We start from the raw sequence: 22,018 nt of genomic DNA on the forward strand, positions 1-22,018 counted from the left end.
CTCACACATCTGCTGGAGGTAAAATGGCATTCAATGCATGCGCTAGTGCAATTTGTACTTACCTGAAATTTGACAACTTCAACAGCTCTTTGATGTCTGACATGGCGTTCTCATAAAATTCTGTAAAAAACACGAATCTGTGGAAGAAGTAAACCCTCCCCCCAGAAAAGGAAATTCAGTTACTGGTAAGTAATACAGTTTTATGAAAGATGTCAAGCCATAAGGATTCCTGCTCATCCCCAATAACCTGCAATAACAGTGCCATTCGTTTATCTAGTGTACCAAATTGATAATTATTATTAAAGTGTTTTACACTGCATATAAATGAACTAAACATTCCAGAATTTTTCATAATTTTTATTATCTGAAAAATCCAGACACACTTGGCAGAATCATGAAGGCAAAGAGTTTTCTGAGAGCATGAGATGATACTAAATATGCTAGTCTTGAGATGTAATATGGTTTTATCTCCCTGTAAAAATCTGCAATATTTATGGGTCTGATTCTACAGGTATAAAAACTCCAATTGATTTCAGTTGCTTGGAATGAATTACTTAAAAAATAGAAAAAGAAAGAAATAATTCCCCTGCAGGGCTTGACCCAAAGCTAAATGAACTAATACAATTCTCTTGAAGTCACTGGGCTTTGGATCCTTGTCTTTTGAGCGTGTAACATCTAAACATAGTTAAACTGGTTAGAAACAAAGCTTAGGAAAATTACTAAACAACAGCTGGTGTGTTCATGTCTGCTTCATTCTATTCAACTGTGAAACAATGTTTTTCTTCTTTGCTATGTTATAGGTAAAACATGTAAGAGAAAATATTGTTATAAATAATCCTTTAAAACAATCATGTTTCTGCCTAACCATCAAAGCATCTTTCTATTTGCAGACATCTAGGAGCAATAACTTTCTTACTTGTAAATACTATAAACTTTCATTCTATGCAAGAAATGATCAGAATGGCTTCTAAGGACTTTTCTTAAACCTTCCATTTTTTTGTCTTTATTAAACTTTCTTTTTTCTCAAGCTCCTCATAATCTACATTGTGACTTCCTGTGTTTATAAAACTTTTCATGTTTATTTCAGTGGCAGTTTATATTCATTCTAATTTTAATTTTCCAGTTTTTATCTTTAAGGGAAAACAGTATATAGGAACAAGCTCTCAGATAATTATTTCACTGATGTAGTTTTGTTTGATTTCAGTCAGCTACTCTCAGTGAGCTCAGAATCAAACCCAGCATGTATTAGGAACGTGATAACCACAAAATTATCAGTAGCTGCATAATTCCCTATACCCTATGACCAGATCAGGAGGGAATATTTCTGGGAATACATCCCATTGGCAGGAACAGGGGAAATTATAAGTCCACATCACAAGTCTGGACCAGATCCTAGTGTAGAAGGGTACAGGAGACAGACATTTTAATGCTGCTTAGACTAGAAGTTGCTTTGTGTGAAAAATGCTTTTTCAGAACAGAAATGTAAACTTACTGTTGTACTTTCTTTTTATGTAGATACCCTGCAGTCACAGCTTATCAATATGGGTGTTATTCCTACATTAGTGAAATTGTTGGGTATTCATTGCCAAAATGCAGCTCTGACAGAGATGTGCCTTGTTGCATTTGGCAATTTAGCAGAACTTGGTAAGTCCACAATATTAATTTCAAATTTACATCCAGTTTTCATCCAGTTGGATCTTAAGACTAACGCAGGCTTTGCACTGATGCTTGTTCTGTTCCTTTTGGTACATTCAAAATTTAAAGCAAACATTTTCTGCTTAACGTCTCTAAAATCTATAGCTGTCTTTCCCTCCCCCCCCCTTCAGTAACTGAAATTTATTTGGGTACTTAGTACAACCTTATGTTTTATGTTAACGTTCTTCAATGCAACTAAGCACATTTTAAATCATCTAAACAGTACTTCCTGAGTGCTGTTGCTTACTGTGAATTATTTATTAATAATATAAATTATGTATCCTAGTGTAGCTCCATGAAGTTATATCAGGATTAAATTTGGCTCATGGAAATCACTGAATGAAACAGAGACAGGCACAGTTCATAAATCTGCCTATACAATATTCTTTTAGGTGTAGAGTTTGAACATGTTCTAGTCTAAATACTTATATGTATAAATCATGAATACTACTAAGCTGTAGATACTATTTTCAGCAAGTTTAGTTACAACTTCATTTAAATTGAAGAAGTTTGTGGTCCTGCTTTTATCCAATGTCTTTGCAGGTAGATTAGTATTCATTGGAATTCCATCAAGTGTAAACCAACAGGCTGTTAGACCCCCTGTTTTATTATCACTTGTGTTTTACACTGCTGTTCTTCTGTTAACCTATTTTCTGAAATTTTAGTCTTAAGAGTTTTTTTGCACTGAAGTACAATATCAGAGTAGTTATGATATCATCCTGTATTTCTAAGAAGATTTCAGCAGTTAAAATATGAAAAATATATCTGTGTGTTTGTACTGTTTGGTGGCCTGAAGTTATTCACAATTAATAATTCCTAAATACATAGATTTCAAGGCCAGAGAGACTATCATGTTATCTAGTGTAGTCTGATCACACGCATAATACCTTTGCTTATAGCAGACAAGTCTGCTTAACAAACCAACAACTGAAAGAGCCATCAAAATAGCCCTAAAGAAATGAATATATCAGATGTCTTAAAGGTGGGCACTGTGTATTGTGTCTGCACAGCAGGAAGTATAATACGAGATGTGTACTAGAAATTCTAGTGCTTAAATGCAACTAAAAACCAGAAGGATTTTAAATATAATAAATGGTATCTTTACTGAGAACTACATTTCTTTTCAATCTTTGGAAAGATCCAGCTCTGTCCAGTTGCATAATAAGAACCATGGGAAAGGAGCTTAACAGCAGCTGCTTCTTTTCCTGTTCCCATACACCAAAAAGATGCTCGTTCTTTAAGATTGGCACAAAATTAATTTCGCTTGTAATACTTTTATCTCCCTTAAGCAACAGCTTAGTCAATCACATTGTAACAGTAATATTTTATTTTTGCCTTTTAACTTCAGGGAATTTTATTATGCAGTTGTCATTTTTTATCACTTAAGAGACAACTGCATTGCACAGATCCCTTGAGAAGCATTATATGAAACTTTTATTCTGTGTCAAAGCAGGTCAAAAACCCAATAGAGTGATGTTCTGCTTTTAAAAACACTGGAACAATCAAAAATCCTCTTAGAATATGTTATGTACTTCTGCATATTGAGAGAAACCAATAATGGGATATGCACAAAAGGGTCTAGGTCTGCAGTTCATGCTTTTCCCCAGTCCTTGGGGTTAATTCTACATTAAAATAATCCCTAACCATCCATTAGAGCAGTAGCAAAGGTGCTGGAAGGTTTTCTATCTACAGATGGTCCTCAGGAGGTGGCAACTGCAGAATGCAGAACACCAGCCCCTACCACCTGCACCCCCTGTGATACTGCCAGTGAGTAGGAATAAGATACAGGCAATAGAATAGGAGATGCTTTTGTTGAATGTACATTTGAAGAACCGTTACCTGCTGGCTGATCTCCTGGTAGCAAAGTAGCCCATCTGCAAAGCCACTTTATGCTATCTGTGCAGTATGAAATGGCCCTGCAACAGCCACACACAGGTTTAGAAGGAAATGTCACCATCATAAAGCCATGTAAATACTAAAGCATTCAGTATGACTCTTCATCTCGCCCATAGAAAATGCAGTATATAATCTGCTCTCTTCCTGTTAAGCTGAGGGGAATCAAATGCTTAACAATTTTTGTAATTTACTGTTTCTATAGCTACCTTTACATTCTGTTGGGCAGAAACAGCCCCAACAGCCTTGATCATATATTTATATATTTTTAACACCCTTAGTCATAATTAATTCAAGTCAGTACATTTATCTTAAAGTGTTAGACATTTGTCTTTTTATTTAGTGACAAGCATGTCTATTGTTCTTGTCTGTGAAGAGCACTATTAGTCATCTTACTGAATAAACCTGGTAATAAAGAGAAAAAAATAGTCCTACCTTTTGATGTGGTTTGTTGACTTGATACTGAATTTTTCCTTTTGCTTCACAGAGTCAAGTAAAGAACAGTTTGCCTACACAAACATCGCTGAAGAGCTTGTGAAACTGTTCAAGAAGCAAATAGAGCATGATAAAAAAGAGATGATTTTTGAAGTTTTGGCTCCCCTGGCAGAAAATGGTGGGAAATTGATTATTTTTTTTTTCTTACGCTGTATTTTGTTTATTCCCTTGTATATATTTTGGTTTATCAGTGTCTTTCTCAGGGACTAAATGCAGAGTAACTGGCTGCCTTGTTCAAAAGCCACCGTGACTGATCCTCATGGTGATAGTTTCATATAAAGTGTATGAGTCTTGTCTGAGCATATGACAGGAGCCAAAAAATTGTTGATGCTAATTTCACCTCTGATTCACTCTATATACAATTATGTTGTATTTTATTTCCCTGTAACCACAGTAGGAATATTAAAAGCGGCTTTTTAAAGGGCTTTACAATATTTGTCTGCAAAACACAGGCTCAAGCGTTCATAGGCTGTTACAGCACCAGGACATGAGTCATTATGTCATTTTCTGGGATTGTAGAACCCCTGGCAGTTCCATTTCGTATGGACGTTATTTTTGCAAGGGGCATGTTAATTGCAGAATTAAGAGCTGGATGCTCTCCCCCTACTGTCCATTGACAGATCGATCATATGAATTTAATTTGGGTGTTTAATTTTAATTTGGTCACATGGTAGCCCCAGGAGACCTGAGTTTGGTTCACTGCTCAAGCCGGAGCAGGCAGTGCTGTGTGCCCAGTCACCCCTCCAGGATGTTCCTCCCAAAGTAGCTCTGGGTGGTTTGTGTAACTCCCATCTGCCTGTTAAGGAAACAGAACTGAGTTAACAGGTGGAGCTGGACTGAAGTGGGAAGCACTTCCGAGTATGAAAGGCATCATAGTATTTGGTGGCACTATAACCTTATTTTAATCACCTCAGCATTAAAGATCATTTGAATGGGATAAATTATTAGATAGAATTGTAAACTCTGAAGATTTAGGTTTCATCCAACTGTGTTGTACACACTGTCTGTTTCTTTTTTACATAATATAAATCAAGATAAATTCTTACTTCAATTTAAGAAGTTGTCTTTTAAGTGGTATGTGAAAACCGAATTTCTTTTTACAGTTCTGAAAATGCATATCTTGGCAAAATATATTCATTAATTATATAATAACTAGCAAGTTGCTAGAAGAGTTCCATCCTTGGAGACTTACACAGAATTGGGTTGAACCTGTTGCGAGTTTGACATATTTAAGTTCAGAGTTTAATTTTTCTTAGCCTATGTTTTATAGTCACAATAAAATTTGATTAGTTTGCTGCTGCTGAACACAACTCAGGTGTTTGCATGGTATGAGGTACTCAGCTGAACTCTTCCACTGTGGATTCAAGGCATACTTAAAGGAGTTCACTGTGCTGGTACCATTTGGGTGCTTTTGACTGTAGATAATTAGCAATAGGTCGGAAGGCAAAAACATCTAAAGTATTTGCAGAGTCTGCATTTTAGTAGTTGGGGTTTTTTGAGGCGTTTTTTATGTTTGTTTTGCTTTGCTGTTGTTCAAGCACACTGGTGTAGCAATTTGTATTTCAAACCACAGAATATTGTAACATGGTATTTTGTAACTAAGGGAACTCTCTTATTTTTTAAAGTACCTCAGTGCAAAAGTGCAAAAAGATTAAAAAAATCCCAACTGGATATTTTGCATTCCCTGACAAAGTTCATGAGAAGGTCAGCTGCTCTTAGAGGAACAATTAATTTCACGCAGACAAAAAGCCTAGTGACAAGAGGAAATTGAGATTCATTCAGAGTCTTCCTTCACCAGAGGCAGAACTGTTTCCTCACCTAACTGTTGCTTGTAAACTATGTGACAAAAATACTTCCAAAGCTTTGGCCTTCAAAAATATTTCAACTTTGCTTAAACTTCTTATTGTTAAAACACCCATTTCACACAGAAAGCTAAGAGAAATCAATTTGTTTGCACATTTCTGCAGTAGTTTGACTGTGCTTTCTAAAATCAGCATGCAAAAACTACCAGAATCACTTTCACTGATCAGAAAGACATAACATGGCATCAGGCAGCCTGCCAGACAACCTTAACAGAAAGGGAGATTAGGCATGTAAAGGAGATTTCCCAGCTTCAAGTTCACAGGGAAAAACCTGTTAAAGATTATGTTGTAGAAACAATAGAAAAAACATTACTCCCAAATCCTATGTCACCACCTGAAAAACATGCTTATCACCTCTGTTGAGCCTCATTGCCAATAACAACTAAGAAATTAGTTTACCTCATTAGTTTCCAGTTTTTCTTCAATCACAACAAATTTCTCTCCCAACCCAGCCTTTTGGATTTGGCCCTACTGTACTTCCAACAAACAGCACAGATTCTGGCTCAGCTAAAAGCAATGGCTGATTACTTGCTCTTGAGATTTCATCAAAAAGTTCTATGTGTCATACTTGCACATCTCAGTAAAGTACATGAAACAATAAGAAACCCCAAGTTTGTTCTGCAACACAGTCCAAAGTCTTTTGAAAGCCCAAACATAGCACAGTCCTTATGAGTCTGCTGCATGGTGACTGAGATGCCAGAAGTTTGCTGTAGAGAAATACCCTCATTTTTGAGAAGTCAAGAGCAGCTCCATGCAGCTTCAGTGTAAAATTTTGCTCTACAGGCATTCCAGAGCAGGGGGAATGCCTGGTAAATGAATAAAGTTGGCCCTGAGAATTTAAGATAAGGAAGTTGCAAGTTTTATCTACCCAAGCTCTCTTTGAAACCACTGACATCGCTGCTTCCTTTCACAGTCTGTCCTGCATGTTTGTAAAATAGATGTATTTAAAATCATGATTCTTACTTCTATTATCCATACTATTCTTCAGATGTCATTAAACTGCAGCTTGTTGAAGCAGGCTTGGTGGAGTGCTTACTTGAGATTGTCCAGAAGACTGTGGACAGTGACAAAGAGGATGATATTGCAGAGCTTAAAACAGCTTCTGATCTTATGGTTTTATTATTGCTTGGAGGTAAGTACGGTGTGTCACTATCTTCTGCAAAGCAACAACAGATACTTGTAACGCCATTTGGCTGCTGAATTTTACTATTTATTAATTTTCTAAATAACCTAGAGGACCTGCTACCTGCCAGTTAACATTTAATAGGTCAGATTTTGTCTCTCATCCCATTGCAAGAATGGATTAATTGTAGTGAAGCCAGCAGAGCTTCACAAATATAATTTTCCCTAACAAACACTTCTTTGGCTTGCTGATTGTCTGTGCTTTTTACCCCAGATGAATCCATGCAAAAGTTATTTGAAGGAGGAAAAGGCAGTGTGTTCCAAAGAGTACTTTCATGGATTCCGTCCAATAGCCATCAGCTACAGCTTGCAGGAGCATTGGCTATTGCAAATTTTGCCAGAAATGGTAAGAATATGCCATAATAGCTTATGTAAATTTATCTGTGCCCTTCTATCATGCTCTGTCTGTACAGCTACAAACAAAAACTGTATGTTGCGGTAAACCTGATATTAAGCTATACAGCAACATCAGTAGTTTTATACTTTATAACTCTGAAAAGTGTTAAACCTACTTTAAAAAATACTGTTTCACATTTGTAGAGGTATAGGGGATTTCTGCTGCCTTCAACCATCACTCTTAAATTTGTCATGAGCATTGCAGCTCCCATTGATGATGGTGGTCAAATTCTCAGCAATGAAATCTAGAAATGAGCAAGGAAATGGGTAACCCTTCTATTCTTAAAAAGCTCTTGTAAAAATCTTAGTAATAACCTTCCATTCACAAGTGACTTATCTCACACAGACGGAAACTGCATCCATATGGTGGATAATGGCATAGTTCAAAAGCTGATGGATCTGCTAGACAGACACGTGGAGGATGGAAATGTAACTGTGCAGCATGCTGCACTGAGTGCTCTCAGAAACCTGGCTATTCCTGGTAAGCCTCACTTTGCATTGCTAATTACCCAAAGGTGAAGTTCTGTTCTCCCTCTGCCCCCCTCCAGGGGATGAGGGTGGGAGAACTGACTGAGTCCTAGAGGCAGGTCAGACTGCTGCTTTTCATTCAGGCCCGTCATTGCTTTTATGTCTTCTGCACAGCAGCCGTGACAAGCAGTTTATATATATCACAGGCACATTGACCATTCCTTTGCAACTTTGATCCCACATATTATCCCCCATCACGGCAAGGGCAGCTTTGTAATGGGCAGGGAGCTGAGGAGGCCTTGGATATGATTTCTCAATCCTTTCTGTCTCCAGAGCACTGTATTTCTACTTTTTTTTTGTTTGTTTCATTTGGGATCTCTCTCACAGCTAAAGGGCCCCCACCAAGGAGCAGTGCCAACTTTGTTGAAACACTGCATCTTACTGTAACTTCCTGATGCTTTGACAATTCCCATATTAGAGCTAGAAGTAGACTGCTAGAATAGCCAGCCTATTGCAATTAGTTACTGTTTGTAGGCAATGAACTGAATGCTAATTTTTTCATTTTAATAACTTAATTTGTATGAGTTTTGATTACCCAAGCATAAAAGGCAGGGCATATGCACATAAAAACAAAGCACGTCTCTAATACTTGCATATGCTTTCTCATACCAAGCCAAAAATAAGCCTTTCATCCATTTAACCTTATTTTACTATTTCCAGTTTTGGCAAACCAGAACGTTCTAAAAAACGATCATGCGTACATAACTAAACCCATGCAGCTTCACAGCATGCCATTTGCTTACGTTTCTCAGCTGAGCGATGCTATTAGCTTCCATCAGTCGGCAAGCTTTCCTGTAGCCTATGCTCAAAAGCATGTCTGCCAGAGACCTACTTAAGATTTCATGTATATTGTTATAGAAAAATGAGCAAGTAATAACCGGCCTCAGTGATGAGCTGCTTATTAAACACTACTTTGATTATGAAAGAACTACTTTTTCCGAGTACAATATTGGACCACATTGCACCTTACATATATTTCAGACAGCTCCATGAAAGTGGAAAATGTAGACTAGAGGAGGGGATGAATGAGAGTTTGGAGGGGCAATACAAGGACTACAGGCTCCAGACATGTCAGGCCACGTGTTGTTTGTATAAAGTATTCAAACCAGGCAAGAGACTATTGTGCTACTTAGGTGCTTTAGTTCCTTTGCCTATGTGAAATAGAAGAGTGTTGTTGGGAACCAGAGAAGATTCCTCATATTTTGGGGTGCAAGTACCAGCCTGGGCTTCTATTTGATGCATTTTGTGGAAGACGCCTTTCCCAGAGAAAGGGGGAAAAGTCTAACCTTCAGTTTACGTTCAGGCTGAACACTGAAAATGTTGTGCATAGTAGGAAAAAGCACTTAATTTCATACCTGTGTCTTAGCAACTATGACATTTTTTCCACAACGCAGCATTGTCAGTGCACACTCATGTTCCTGAAGTCTGTGTTCACAAGCTATTTTTCAAACCGCGTCTGAAAATTTGCTTCAGGACTGTCTTGGAAATAAACTGCATCTTCCAGAAATGTTCTTGAGATCATCCCTGTTCTTTATTCATGCAGTTGTAAATAAGGCTAAGATGCTATCAGCTGGTGTTGCAGAAGCTGTATTGAAATTTCTCAGATCGGAGATGCCCCCTGTTCAATTCAAGTTGCTGGGAACATTAAGAATGTTAATAGATGCACAAGGTAAAAATAAACTGTTCTCTATGTTAAGTGATTCTCTTTGGTTCGGTTTGTGATATGCTGCCAAGATTCTTACAAGAGAGAAGCAAAAGGTTTTTTAAAACTTTATTCCTGAAGTGTTGGAATAAATCTAATGCATACACAAAGGAAGAAGAATGTGGGTTGGGTTTTTTTCAGAACTCCTAAATTGACTGCCAGGGACCCTCAGAATAGGTGTAGAATGCTTATTTACTTCTGTACTTCAGAACTCTCCTACACTGTCACATTACGAGTATGTATTGAGGCGTATTTTAAGCTACCACTCCTGTTTGGCTGTTCACTTACTGCATTTCCTGGCTGTACCTAGCTCCTTGGAACAGACTAATGCACTTGTTAATTGATAAACTGCAGTTTCAAAATGAACAAGCACCTTTTAGTTTAACAGCTTGTTCCAGGACGAGGATTTATAAAATCAGAGGTCTACTAAAATCTCAAAGTATGAGAGAAGCTAGCCAAGTATTTATTTTTGACCCAGCCCTGCAGGTTCTTTCAAAAGATCCATTCTAGTTCTAGCAAAGCTATTAGATGTGATATAGAAATTCATCGAAAGATTGTATGTGACTTACAGTCTATAAAACCAAATCTAACTGACCACAGTGCTCCCTTCTAGCAGCAGTCCCTCCTGGTTTTAAAATTTTGAATTTAAAAATTTAAAAAATTTTAAAAAAAATTTAAAATTAGCTCATCTGGGGCTGTGACATCACCTGTATTTTCCCTACTCTTAATCAATGCACATGCCTCATTAGCTGGCTGGTAAGTTGTTTTTAAAAACTGGATTATGAAGTTTTCCTGTATTTTGTTTTCATTTTGACTGGCTTTACTTGCTTCCATGAAACCTAGACTTCTCCCACTGTCAGTGCAAGCTAGTGAAGTTCTACTAACTCCTTCTAGTTAGTAAATTGCAGCTTATTTTTCTAGCACTTGCTTTAAAAAGTGACTACTTTTTTGTTGTGTTGTTGGCTCCGGCATCATGTAGCAGAAGCAGCTGAACAGCTGGGCAAAAATGTAAAACTGGTGGAACGATTGGTGGAGTGGTGTGAAGCCAAGGATCACGCAGGTGTGATGGGAGAGTCCAACAGACTACTTTCTGCACTTATACGACACAGCAAATCGAAAGTAAGTTAGTGGTGAAAAAGCTTGTAAGAACTAAGAGTTACCTCTGCACTTGGTATTGATAGCCAAGCCCTTCAGTATGTAATCCTTCTAGAGAGCCAGGTTGATTAATTCATGGGTTACATCTCCTCCACCTCTGGGACACGCCAGTCAGACACAAGCAACAGGTTTAAATGCTCACTGGAACTACGTAGTTAAAAAGACGACAAAAGCAAGGCAATGCAATTTCAGAGTGGCAGGGCAGTTGAAGGAACACTGTTAGGATTGACGTGGCTAAGTCGTGACTCATTTTTATTTGTATTGTATCCTGTAGAAGTTCAGCATGCCATATTTTCTACATTTTTAATGATGCTATATATGAAAAATTGCTGCACTCAATTGTTACATACTTCAGAGTTTTAAGATTCTAGTGGGTCATTACAAATGATCATTTATTCTGAATTCTAACAGAAGTTTGCTTGTACATGGCAAAAGGTATGACGCTAAGAGAAACTGTGGAGCAGGAATTCTGTCTCTGGGATCACCTCCTCATCAACCTTTACATAGCAGCTCAAGTCCACCTCCTTGCTCAGGAGAGTATTAGGCAGAACACAGCCTTAGAAGGGACAAAAGCATCTCCTCTAGAAACAAGCTATTTCAGGCTCAGACTTCACTGATGTGAACACAGGCTGCATGACTGAGCTTAAATAGCAAGGGTGGTTTGGAGAACTCAGACTTTTAACAGTGACCTCTTCATTCATGCATGGCATTTACGAAGTGAAAAACATATTGCGGACCTGATCTATTGAGCCTCTCCAAAAGCAAATCAACAGGCTTTACAGACATTTAAAGCATTGCTGATTTCTAATACTACTGTCTCTTTCTCATACCCATTCTCCATTTTTATGTTCAGCCGCAAAAACTGATCAGGTTTCATTTTTTCTGAGTTCTTATTTTTTTCTACACCCCACACATAGAGTCCCTGAGGCACACGTTTATGGCATACACTGCCACACCTGTGAGTTTTGATCAATACTTTCTACAGCAAAACAGAATTCAGTTCTTAATACAGAGACACTATTGATGGCATCAAATCGATATTAATACAGAAGTTAACAGTTATCACAGCTGAACTTTCATGTAGTTTATGTACTCATAGAGGAAATATAACTGAAATGGGAAAACAAGGCTGAGAGGGTGGTTTGTTTTTAATGCTTTTACTGCCCTCTAGGCTTGAATATGAGTACAACTGTATGGTTCTTTACGGCAGATCAGATCTGAATTTGGTTTTTAATTTTAAAGTGTTTGGGGTAATATTTACAAAGGCAACATTAGTTTGGAAAACTTATGTCTCATTCTAAAAAAAATGGAGTAGGTCATTGTGAGGTAAGCCACACTAGCACCAAACCTGACTGCTGTCACCTCTTCTGTCTGTTTGGTACTGCCTTTTAGAGGGTGATGTTCACCTACAAAACAAAAAACCTTGATGTCAAAGGTACTGATTGATCCGCAAGGCTTATATAGCCAAAACTTCACACCAATTCAATTAGCAGTTCCCAGATTATTCCATGAAGTCTCAAAACTACTTTGGAGTTCCACCAGAAAATCACAAATAATAAAATACATCATTGCAAGTAAGGAAAACCATAAAAATACTTACATGTTTGTGCACATCATGTCATTCAGGAAAGAAACAGATTTTAAATATGAAATGCTTGAGTCATTAGGCTGTGACTTGTGCCATTAACATCTTCAGTATGATTATCTAACTATTTCAGTTTTCAAGGATTATGATTATATTGTGGCTGTTTCCTTGCATAAAGAATGTCACCACATAGCCTATGCGAGCACTAGAACATAAATCATTCTGAACACATGTATCAGTTAATGAGTTTTGGCTTGTGGCTGGAGTTGGAAAGAGATGTGTGCTTTAAATGGAAATTCAACACTGATTAAAAATTTAAATCAGATTCTTATTTCAAGAACTATTATTTCAAAACTTTGTGCACCCACAGAACAAATAAAAAACAATAAAAAACAAACCACGTTTCCTGGAACAGTTTCCCTTGGGCATGCCAAGTTACCTGGTTTTCAGGTAAACATCTTGCAAGTAGTTTTGGGACATATGATGGTGAAAACATCAGGTGCAAACTCACTTTTGAAACAGTAATTATCAAGTAATCAAAGGCCTGCAGACACCAGAAATCTCTATTCATCCTTTGTCACATATGTAAATTGGATCAAGTTGTAGATGTGAAAACGGAATCCCAGCTGTGTATTTTTAAACTGCTTTAAAGCCATTTAACCCAGTCAGTTTTTTCATTTCCTACATACTGGGCAACAGTTCATTTTAATTGCTGGCTTTAGAACAGAAACCAATACATTGGTATCCCATAACTATCCTTTCCTAACCTGCTTTGTATTTGAAGGAAAATTCTACAATACTTCAAGAGAATGCTGGTCATTTTCCTGCCTGTTTCTAAATTTTTTTTCAAGTACAGCATTTCTGTTACGTAGTAAGGTGTAGTATTGGTGATCTCACCTCTCTGAACGTTTTGAAGAAACTAAAAATTCATGGAGAGAGATGATTTTGTAACTTGATTAAAACTATGTTCTTGTGTCTCCTTATCCCAAATACATGGTTTGTTGGGTGCTTTTGATAAGCTGCTCTGAACATCACAACATAAGGGAAAAATACACATCCTTGAACGCCAGCTGAGTTCAAACATAAGAGAGAGTAGACTCACTGTTAGGCAATTCATGGCACGCCATGAGAACTTGAGTTACACAGTATAACCCGAGTTAGTTGTGCATCTTAACTTAGTCATGGGGTTAACTGGCATGGTTTAACAGGTTGTATCTTATAATTGCAGAGTAATAGCAGACAATTTATAGGCTCACATGCGTGTATGTTCATGTATAAAGTGATTATATGTGCATAGCGCCAACGAGTATCCTTACCCAAAGATGACGTAGCATCCATGACAATTTAATTATTTAATACAGTTTGTATGCAATGCAGAATTTTCTCATTTCTATGTTATTTATTTTAGGATGTTATTAGGACCATTGTACAAAGTGGTGGCATCAAGCATTTAGTAACCATGGCAACCAGTGAACACGTAATAATGCAAAATGAAGCTCTCGTTGCGCTGGCATTAATAGCGGCTTTAGAATTAGGTGAGTATCCCAGTGGTTAACTACCTGTTTTCTTCCCAGTCTGCCAAGAGACGTCATAGAGAGAGCACTGCGCAAGTTCCTTTTGCAGTGCAGGGCAGCCTCCCACCTGCCTTTCAGTAGCACATAAGCACACAGCAGTTCATGCAGACATAGGCAGGCAGTAAGGTTATGCAGAAAACTGGAGTTTGCTGGTAAAGCAGCATCTGCTGCACCATTCTGGTAGGTGATCATATGATCTAGGAAGGCCCTTCAACATAACTTTCAGATTCTGGGTAAAACCCTGAAGGCCAACAGTTAAGAGTCATGCTTTAGAGTGGAGACTGTATGTATGACCTGACCACACTCCTACACTGGAATGGTTAATCCCCTTTTGAGAGGGCTTTCACTTACCTAATTAGTAAGAGCTACAGAATACACACAAGAGGTGGATACTGCCCCTGAAATGTCTTTATTATTAAGTTCCACAGAAACAGGTACAAGAGTTGCCATATGAAGGCAGAGATGATTACATGTCTTGACCTGCCTTTGTAGTACCTCAGCTTACCAAACAAAAAGGTAAATGCCCAACAGAGGTTTTGTTTATCCTGTCTGCTTGCTTCTTAACTAAGGAACAAGCAATATTACATATTTTTGCTCATGATTTCACCTCTTGCCATCTCATCCTACAGGAATGCTGTGTTCAACTTCCAAATCAATGCATCAGGGAATTGTTTTAATTAAAAGGAAAAATGTTCCTATTGACATGAATCATCTAACCCTTCTTTGTCTTGTCTTCAGACATTTAAAGGTTTCAAGCCCCAAATTCAGTACATAATGTTTCTTAGAAAGCTACTGAGGAAGTAACTCACACTCTGATCTTGAAGTTTTTCACAGCCTTTATAATGGGCTCCGAGCTCCCTCTACCACGGAATCGGGAATTCACCATCTGTTCCAAAAGCAAATTCAGGCAATGGAAGTCTTGAAAGCTGAAATATGCTGTGTTAGCCTAAATAGCTAGAAAGGCTGATGGCTCTTCTGTTAGCTCAATGCACATTTAAGATTGGATTTTATCATTATTCTGTCATTGTCCTTTCAAGCAGTTAGGCTAATTTTACATTTCTGTAGCAAGAGCTGCAATTCCTATCATCATACCTTCTAATAAGTGCTTCAGGTTTATGCCAATAAGCTATGTACCATAGCACCACTTTCACTACTGTGAAATAAATAGCTAGCACAGAAGCATCAAAGCAAGCAGCACTTCCAGATTTATAAATTTTCACTTGTGTTTCAGTCACTGCTGAAAAGGATCTTGAAAATGCTCAGCTTGTTCAGATTCTACACAGACTGCTCTCAGACGACAGGAGTGCTCCAGAAATAAAATACAACTCCATGGTGCTGATCTGTGCCCTTATAGGATCTGGTGAGTATTCAGGAGAGGCTGCTTTCCCAGGAGATTTATGTATTTAAACTTAGATCTTTCTTTTAGCCTAAACACAGAGCATATGCAAACACACTCCGAGACTGGTTCTGTGTTCACAACAAACGTACACAGAAGAGTTCAATTTACTATAATGCTTTATTTACAGCATATATATAGTTTCAAGAAAACTCAGTTCTGGATGTTAACTGCAGAAATTAGACTCTTCTTTGGAATGCAGCTAGCTCAAAATTTAATTGACCGGAGAGAAATGAAAGGCATTTAAAACTGTACAGTATCAGGCTGTCTTTGCAAACATGCAGATAACAAGAACTTTCTTTTCACCTGCAAGTTCCCAATAATTGATGTGATGGTTTTTTAGATTGGTCAATTTAGTCAAGTAAGATTTGGTGGAATTTTGCAAGGAGCCTTGTCACTTGTAGTTTTAAGTTCCTGCAAAAATGGTAGGAAGCCAATACAAATACAGGTAATATTTGCAGGGACATGTGCACACAAACAAGTACTTAGCACAGCACATAGGCTATAATCCTGATTTAGGAGGGATCCTCACACCTCACTAGGAGGAGTCCTTCCCTCTGCAGCCCTCACATGCTCAGCCCACCAGGTGCAACTGTTCATGGTTGCTTTGAAAGATGAGCAGGACACGCTCCAACACATGTCAGTGCTGAGTACTGTAAACTCTCCTGAGCTAACCCTCTGCTAGAGGTCAGACTGTTTGAAAGATGGTGTAGCAGGCTATGGTTTGATATTGCAACTTCCCACCTGTGTGTGGGCAACAACAACAAAAAAAAACCACAAAAACCCACAAAACCAAAACCCACCACCACCACAAAACACAAAACCACAACAAAACACAAATGAGCTAGGTGTCATGGGGAAATTTGATTTCCAGCTGAGGTTTCAAGAAGGGGCTATGTTTCTTTCATTCAGTTCTTTAAGAAGTATTTACTCTATGGAAAGAAAACAAATTTCATTCCCTAAAGGTTTCAAAATTTACAAACAACTAAGATGACATAGAACTGGATTAAGTACAGAAAAGTAGAAACTCAGAGCCTGTCTGCACATGACTTGCCAACTGTAAAACATCTGAAGGTTCTCCAGAGATGAGTTTACAACAATTCAATTGTTATTAAAAATTATCATAGCTAAGTGTGCGCTGTGTCTGTACACCAAGCTGCCTTTTTTTTTTTTTTTCTTAGTTTAGCATGCCTACTGTAACTCTGGTGACCTGTAAATCCATGTGCGTGAATGCTGTATTAACTGCCACCTTAAAGGAACAAATATTTTTTAGAGCACTATATACATCTCAGTGTACAAAGATTGCACTTAAAATTTGCTAATGAGCTTCAGCCCCCAGTAGGCATTCACTGTAATGTTAAGAAATAATTCAGTTGTTACTCACAACCTTCTTGCGCCATTTTGTGCTTGGGATTATCCATCCATTTTAGAGCAGAAGCCTTTCTAGAGAGGTTCCCCCTCAGCCTCACTGTGATGTTCTTGTGCTTATTCCCACTGCTTCCAACCAAAATAATCATCCTCAGAAATTCTGCCTGACATTTGGATTAACAGTTACTTAAAGTCAAATACCTGTCTCTCTATTCCACCAAAGTAAGTAGCAGTTTTGTCTTAGGGTGTTTTTTTAGGGTTATCCAACTGGCAGAGTTCCGTCTGCCACCGTACTAGAAGCTTTGCCTAGTCAGGAGCCCCCTCCCAGGCTCACAGGGAACGGAGAGCATGTTCATGCAATACGCAGCTGTAAAGGTAAGGCTCAGCGCTTGGCTGACCCAGTGTTCAGCCCTGCTTCCTGATGAACAGACCCATGTAAAATCAGTGAGTACATGAGAGTAACAACTGAACAACCCTGGTATTAACTTTTTTTTTTTTAACCAGTGGGGGGCAGGATCAAAGATCCAAGTCAGCTTTTTACACGTGAAAATACATCTCTCTCCTGGCTCTGTTGCCTCTAACTTATTTTCACCACTGTCTCCACAGAGTGAGACATTATATTTACATGTTTCCATATTTTACTGTAAACAGACCTGTGTAGTCATTTGAAAGTAATTGACCACAGTATAGTTCCATAAAGACTAGAAGTGGTTGCACTGGTTTCATTAATTCTCCAGTGACTGCTTGCTGTTACTATCTTTTGTTACAGGGCATCGCATTGAATTTGATATTGCCAACAGCTGTGTGCTAAGCAGTAAATAGATATATATTTATATGTGATCTTTTCCATCTGGAAGTTGCTCTTGCAACTGAGTGAATAGATGGAAAGAGGGAAAAATGAGGACAATGGAAAATGGAAACATGTAATATAGAGAATCAGCAAAAGCAGAGCATTCATAGCTGGCACAGTCATTTCTGTGTGTGACCATCTCCAGGCTCACAGGAACCTGGATGTTAAGCAGAACTATTCAGCCACTGTAAAGCACAGCAAATTCCTGAAATTCAGTTCTCTTAACACCTGCTTAAACATGATGCAGGAAGGAGAAAGAGAGCAGCAAGTGCTTACACAGCATAAGCACCCCAACAGCTTCACTTGGCGGTGCTCGCTATAAAGAAGTTCCCAGGTGCACAGCAGTGTGAGAGTTCCCAGCTCTTACATGGTATGGGTTAAACTGCAAGAAAACTGAAAACGTGTGAACAAGAAAATAGGTAGGAAGGGAAACAAATGTCAAAGTTTTCTTTTGAAAACTTACTTAGAAAAAAGTAAATGTGCACAGCATACAGCATAGCTCTCTGAAACAGATGGTTGGGATTTCTCTTTGGAAGCTCAGGGATTAGCCCCCCGGCAGCACCTGGGAAGCAAAAATATATAGTATTTGTTGCTGAGTGGGAGTTCACTAAGGTGGTCGGAACAGAGCATAAAACAAAACCAGCTGCTTTAGATCTCAGCTGTGAGATGTCTAGAGTACAGGGCTTCAAGAAAACTTTTTTTTTCTTAAATTGTTCAATTTTATAGGTTGTTCCCAACCTGTACTTATTAATACAAAGTACAGCACAATCCAGGATTGCAATCATGAAAGTGTCTGAGTAAAACATAAGCGCTGCATACCTATGCACAGCATTGGGCAACACACCATGTGTTGTATTTGCTTTAACTTCAGAGCTGAACTGTAAATGGACAGCTAACAGTGACCAAGTGGTGACACATCCATTAAAGAACCATCTCACCCACTTCACACCCCCACACAACCAACCAGAGCTGATCCGATGCAGACAGATGACCTAGTGGACCTTTCAAGGCAAGCTCACTTCATCAGGCTAGTTGTAACAAAGCAGAAAAAAAAATTCACTAAAAACACTTCCTAAACCTCTGTTTTGGAAGGCAGTCCAGGTGGGTTTTTCTATACTGCTATGCACCAGCTTCATCATTCATCTCTACCTGAAATCTGTGGAGTCTCTGCATGCCCCAGGCCCTGGAGAGCTTTCTTTCCATCCTCAAAAGAGATTCAAAGTAGTAAACAAAAAGGTTATGTGTACACACACATTTGTGTGCTTATGTGTGTGCAGGGTTCAGTAGGAAAGTTTCTCACATGTGCCAAGCTTTTCTGTTCCTTTGCCTCTCTCATACAAAGCACCATTTCTTTTACTATTTCTTTTTCCAGAACCTCTCCAAAAGGAAGTGCAGAGCATGGCGTTTCTAGAAGTCGTATCAAAACTCCGCAGCCATGAGAACAAAACTGTTGCCCAGCAGGCCTCGCTAACAGAGCAGAGACTTGCCGTAGAAAGCTGAGGAAGGTCTTGTTTCCAACGCATCCCATCACAGATTTCACCTTTGTCCTCCGTCCTGCTGCCGCTCCTGCTATGTTTTCCACTGTATCACTTGTGCATGCGTGTAATGTTCCCACACGAATCGATGAACTGCTGTAGGTACCCGTCCAAAAAGGTTTCTACAAATTCATAGGTGGTGTTAACATGAACCTGTCTCCACCCGTAACTGTTCTACTTGTATTCTTGTTGCTTGGGCCACATAGTAGAATGTGCATGTTGTAGTCCTATGATGATGTAGAAGTGGTACTACACAATGACTCTTTCCTCACGCCCCCTAACTGCATAACAATGTACTACTAAATTAGGGACAATACAAGTTGCAGCAAGTCCAGACTAGTGTGCTGACTATAGGATTAAGTAGTAAATCTAGCTCCATTTTTGGTGCTTTGGAGATTCAGGTTTGAATGCAATGTACTGCTGCTCATTCACTGGTCTTGCCTATTAATGTCAAACTTGCGGTACCTAGAGATAACAAATAAAAAATTCAGTGCTCTCACTTTATCCTGTGGTTTATCCTTTTTTGTAATAACATGCTGAAGCCGCGACTGCACCACCATGCACTGGCAAGGAGCCCTTTTCATTCCTGGCTCTGGCCCCAATGCAATCACTGCCTTTCAGTTGAGCAAACACAAAAGGAAACTATTCCAACCACTTTCACTGCGTGTGCTCACACAGAGGCACTGTGTGGTTTAACAATAAGGTGTTTTAACAGGAATACACTAATACAGTCCTTATCCCATAAGGCCATGTGGGTATGAGTGCTCTTGGGCTTGCCTGGGATTGGGGTTTTGTTTGTTGGGGTTTTTTTGTAGATTAATTTTTAAAGGCATATCTTGCAGCAAATTTTCAACAGAACCCCATTGAGAAGTGCAGCGTGCAAGAGTTCTTTTTTCTTCTTTCCTAGGTAAAGGAGTCGGGAAGCTGCCAGTTTAAGCATCTTCTCTCACAACTGCTCTTAGTAGGTTTGTAACATGCCAGCAAGCAAACCAGCAGACAACTCTTTGACAAAACCAGGAGCAGTTGGGATAGCAGTTTCCAGCAAGCCAGCACATGTCAGTTTTGACTGTGCGATACACTGTCTAGCTTGATCAAGCCCACAATGCACAAAGATCGTAAGATCTGTAACATTTCAATGTGAATACAGCGCTCCCAGTGCTGAAGTGCCAGCCTTGGAAGTATCAGGCTCCTTTTTTTATCAGCAGAGGCAGCAAACCCAGAGGCCAGGCCTACCACATGGTTGCAAAAACACTGCTTTTGACCCTCTCGAATTCACTTCCCAGCTCCATGAAACCACTGGCTATCCTATAGACACTATGATCAGAAGATGCTGGTTGTGATGGGAAAGGGACTATGTAAACACGCTGGGTATGAAGAGAAACTTGCCTCAAATACTCAGTTTTAGCTTTGAGACTGTACCAAAACTCAGCAGATGCTACAGGAGTATTAACAGCGGAGATTCCATGCCCATTTAATCCAGCACCAGAAACACAGGAAAAAACTCTAATGCTGAACTGTACAACAGCCTCTTATTTTAAAAAAAAATAGCATTCAAAAGACATTTGCTAGTAATAGCGCAATAAAGCCACTGACAGAGTGTAGAGCTGTGAACATCGACCAGAACCCCATGCCACCAGGCTCCAGGAAACACAGAACCTCTGCACTGCTGAACGTGACCAGTATGTTTACAGCCACAGTTCATAGTGGACCCATGTGAGCCCAAGTGTTCTCAGGCATAGAAATAATTTCCATTAATTTACACAGATCCCAAAATACATTTGAGAAGAGTTATCAATGACTTACCTGGTTCTAGAAAGAGACTACTCCTTTTGACAACAGTATAAACTGCAAATGCTCACACAAGCTGATCGTAACCAACAAAGTTGTGACACCAATGAAATTCCCATTCACCTACTTGTTAAACTGGACCTGAGGTTAAGCATTAGCCATATCCTTATCACTGAATTTTTAGTAAGGATACCACTGCCACAGCAAGCACAAAGGCCAACACTGATAACCTACTTTCAGATGATTTCCCTGGATGGAGTATCAAGTCGCTTACATCTCTAGATAAAATCTGTGCTAAGCCTATACACAGAAGGAACATCTGCAGCAGGGCAAAGATAGGCGTACGTTGCAGTAGAAGAAAGTAATTGAAGAGACTGTATCCACCCTCACAAATGCTGTGCTGTTCGGAGGCTTGCTACAGCCTGCAGGTCATTTCTATGTAGCTGGTAAATCATTTATCTTCTGAGCCTCTTTTAATAAAAGAAATGGGATCTAAGGACGTTACTATTGTTTGCATTTCACTACTTACTTGAAGTCAACTGAATTGAAATTGCTGACAATGGTTCTGATTAGATTTTTAGTGGATAGATGACATTTAAGCAAAGCTTGACATCTGTTGCTCGGGCTATTTCTCTGATGGTGAGGCAGGACACATCAGGCCTTTTCATTTGTCTGCTGCCACAGTACACCAAACTAAAATGATCACTGCTGCCACACCGCACAGAGCAGGTGGTACCTGCCTGGTGTGTTAGGTTTGGCTGCATCTGTACGAATTTTGCAAGACCTTGCATCACACCAACCACGAAGATTAAAAGCCTACATGTTTTGACATTTCACAGTGTGGAAATACAAGAAGAAGTTTCCTTTGGGTAAGGCACAAACCCCAACAATAAGGGCCTTGGATCCAGAGGACCCATTGCTCAAATGACACCATAAAACCAGAAAAGGTAATTTGTTTCAGAAGTCCTAGAAATGGTAACCAGCCACAACTTCAAGGAACAGTGTGCAAGTCTG

The 22,018-nt window shown here is 39.0% G+C and overlaps 1 protein-coding gene across 10 annotated transcripts in view; it reads left to right on the plus strand.

The window, feature by feature from the left end:
• Positions 1–19,720, plus strand: part of RAP1GDS1 (Rap1 GTPase-GDP dissociation stimulator 1) — a 101,340-nt gene extending 81,620 nt beyond the window's left edge. For 9 of the 10 annotated variants that reach the window (XM_056326788.1, XM_056326840.1, XM_056326798.1 and 6 more), the window contains 10 exons: positions 1,516–1,644; positions 4,076–4,201; positions 6,934–7,077; positions 7,342–7,473; positions 7,870–8,004; positions 9,595–9,720; positions 10,733–10,872; positions 13,902–14,028; positions 15,299–15,427; positions 19,054–19,720. In XM_056326788.1, the coding sequence (XP_056182763.1) occupies positions 1,516–1,644; positions 4,076–4,201; positions 6,934–7,077; positions 7,342–7,473; positions 7,870–8,004; positions 9,595–9,720; positions 10,733–10,872; positions 13,902–14,028; positions 15,299–15,427; positions 19,054–19,181 (1,316 nt within the window). In that variant the 3' untranslated portion in view covers positions 19,182–19,720. The remainder of the gene's footprint in view (positions 1–1,515; positions 1,645–4,075; positions 4,202–6,933; positions 7,078–7,341; positions 7,474–7,869; positions 8,005–9,594; positions 9,721–10,732; positions 10,873–13,901; positions 14,029–15,298; positions 15,428–19,053) is intronic. The other variant, XM_056326805.1, reaches the window with a different exon arrangement.
• The last annotated feature ends 2,298 nt before the right edge of the window (positions 19,721–22,018 follow it).

Source organism: Falco biarmicus, chromosome 1 (genome assembly GCF_023638135.1).
Source record: "Falco biarmicus isolate bFalBia1 chromosome 1, bFalBia1.pri, whole genome shotgun sequence".
Lineage (NCBI taxonomy): Eukaryota > Metazoa > Chordata > Aves > Falconiformes > Falconidae > Falco > Falco biarmicus.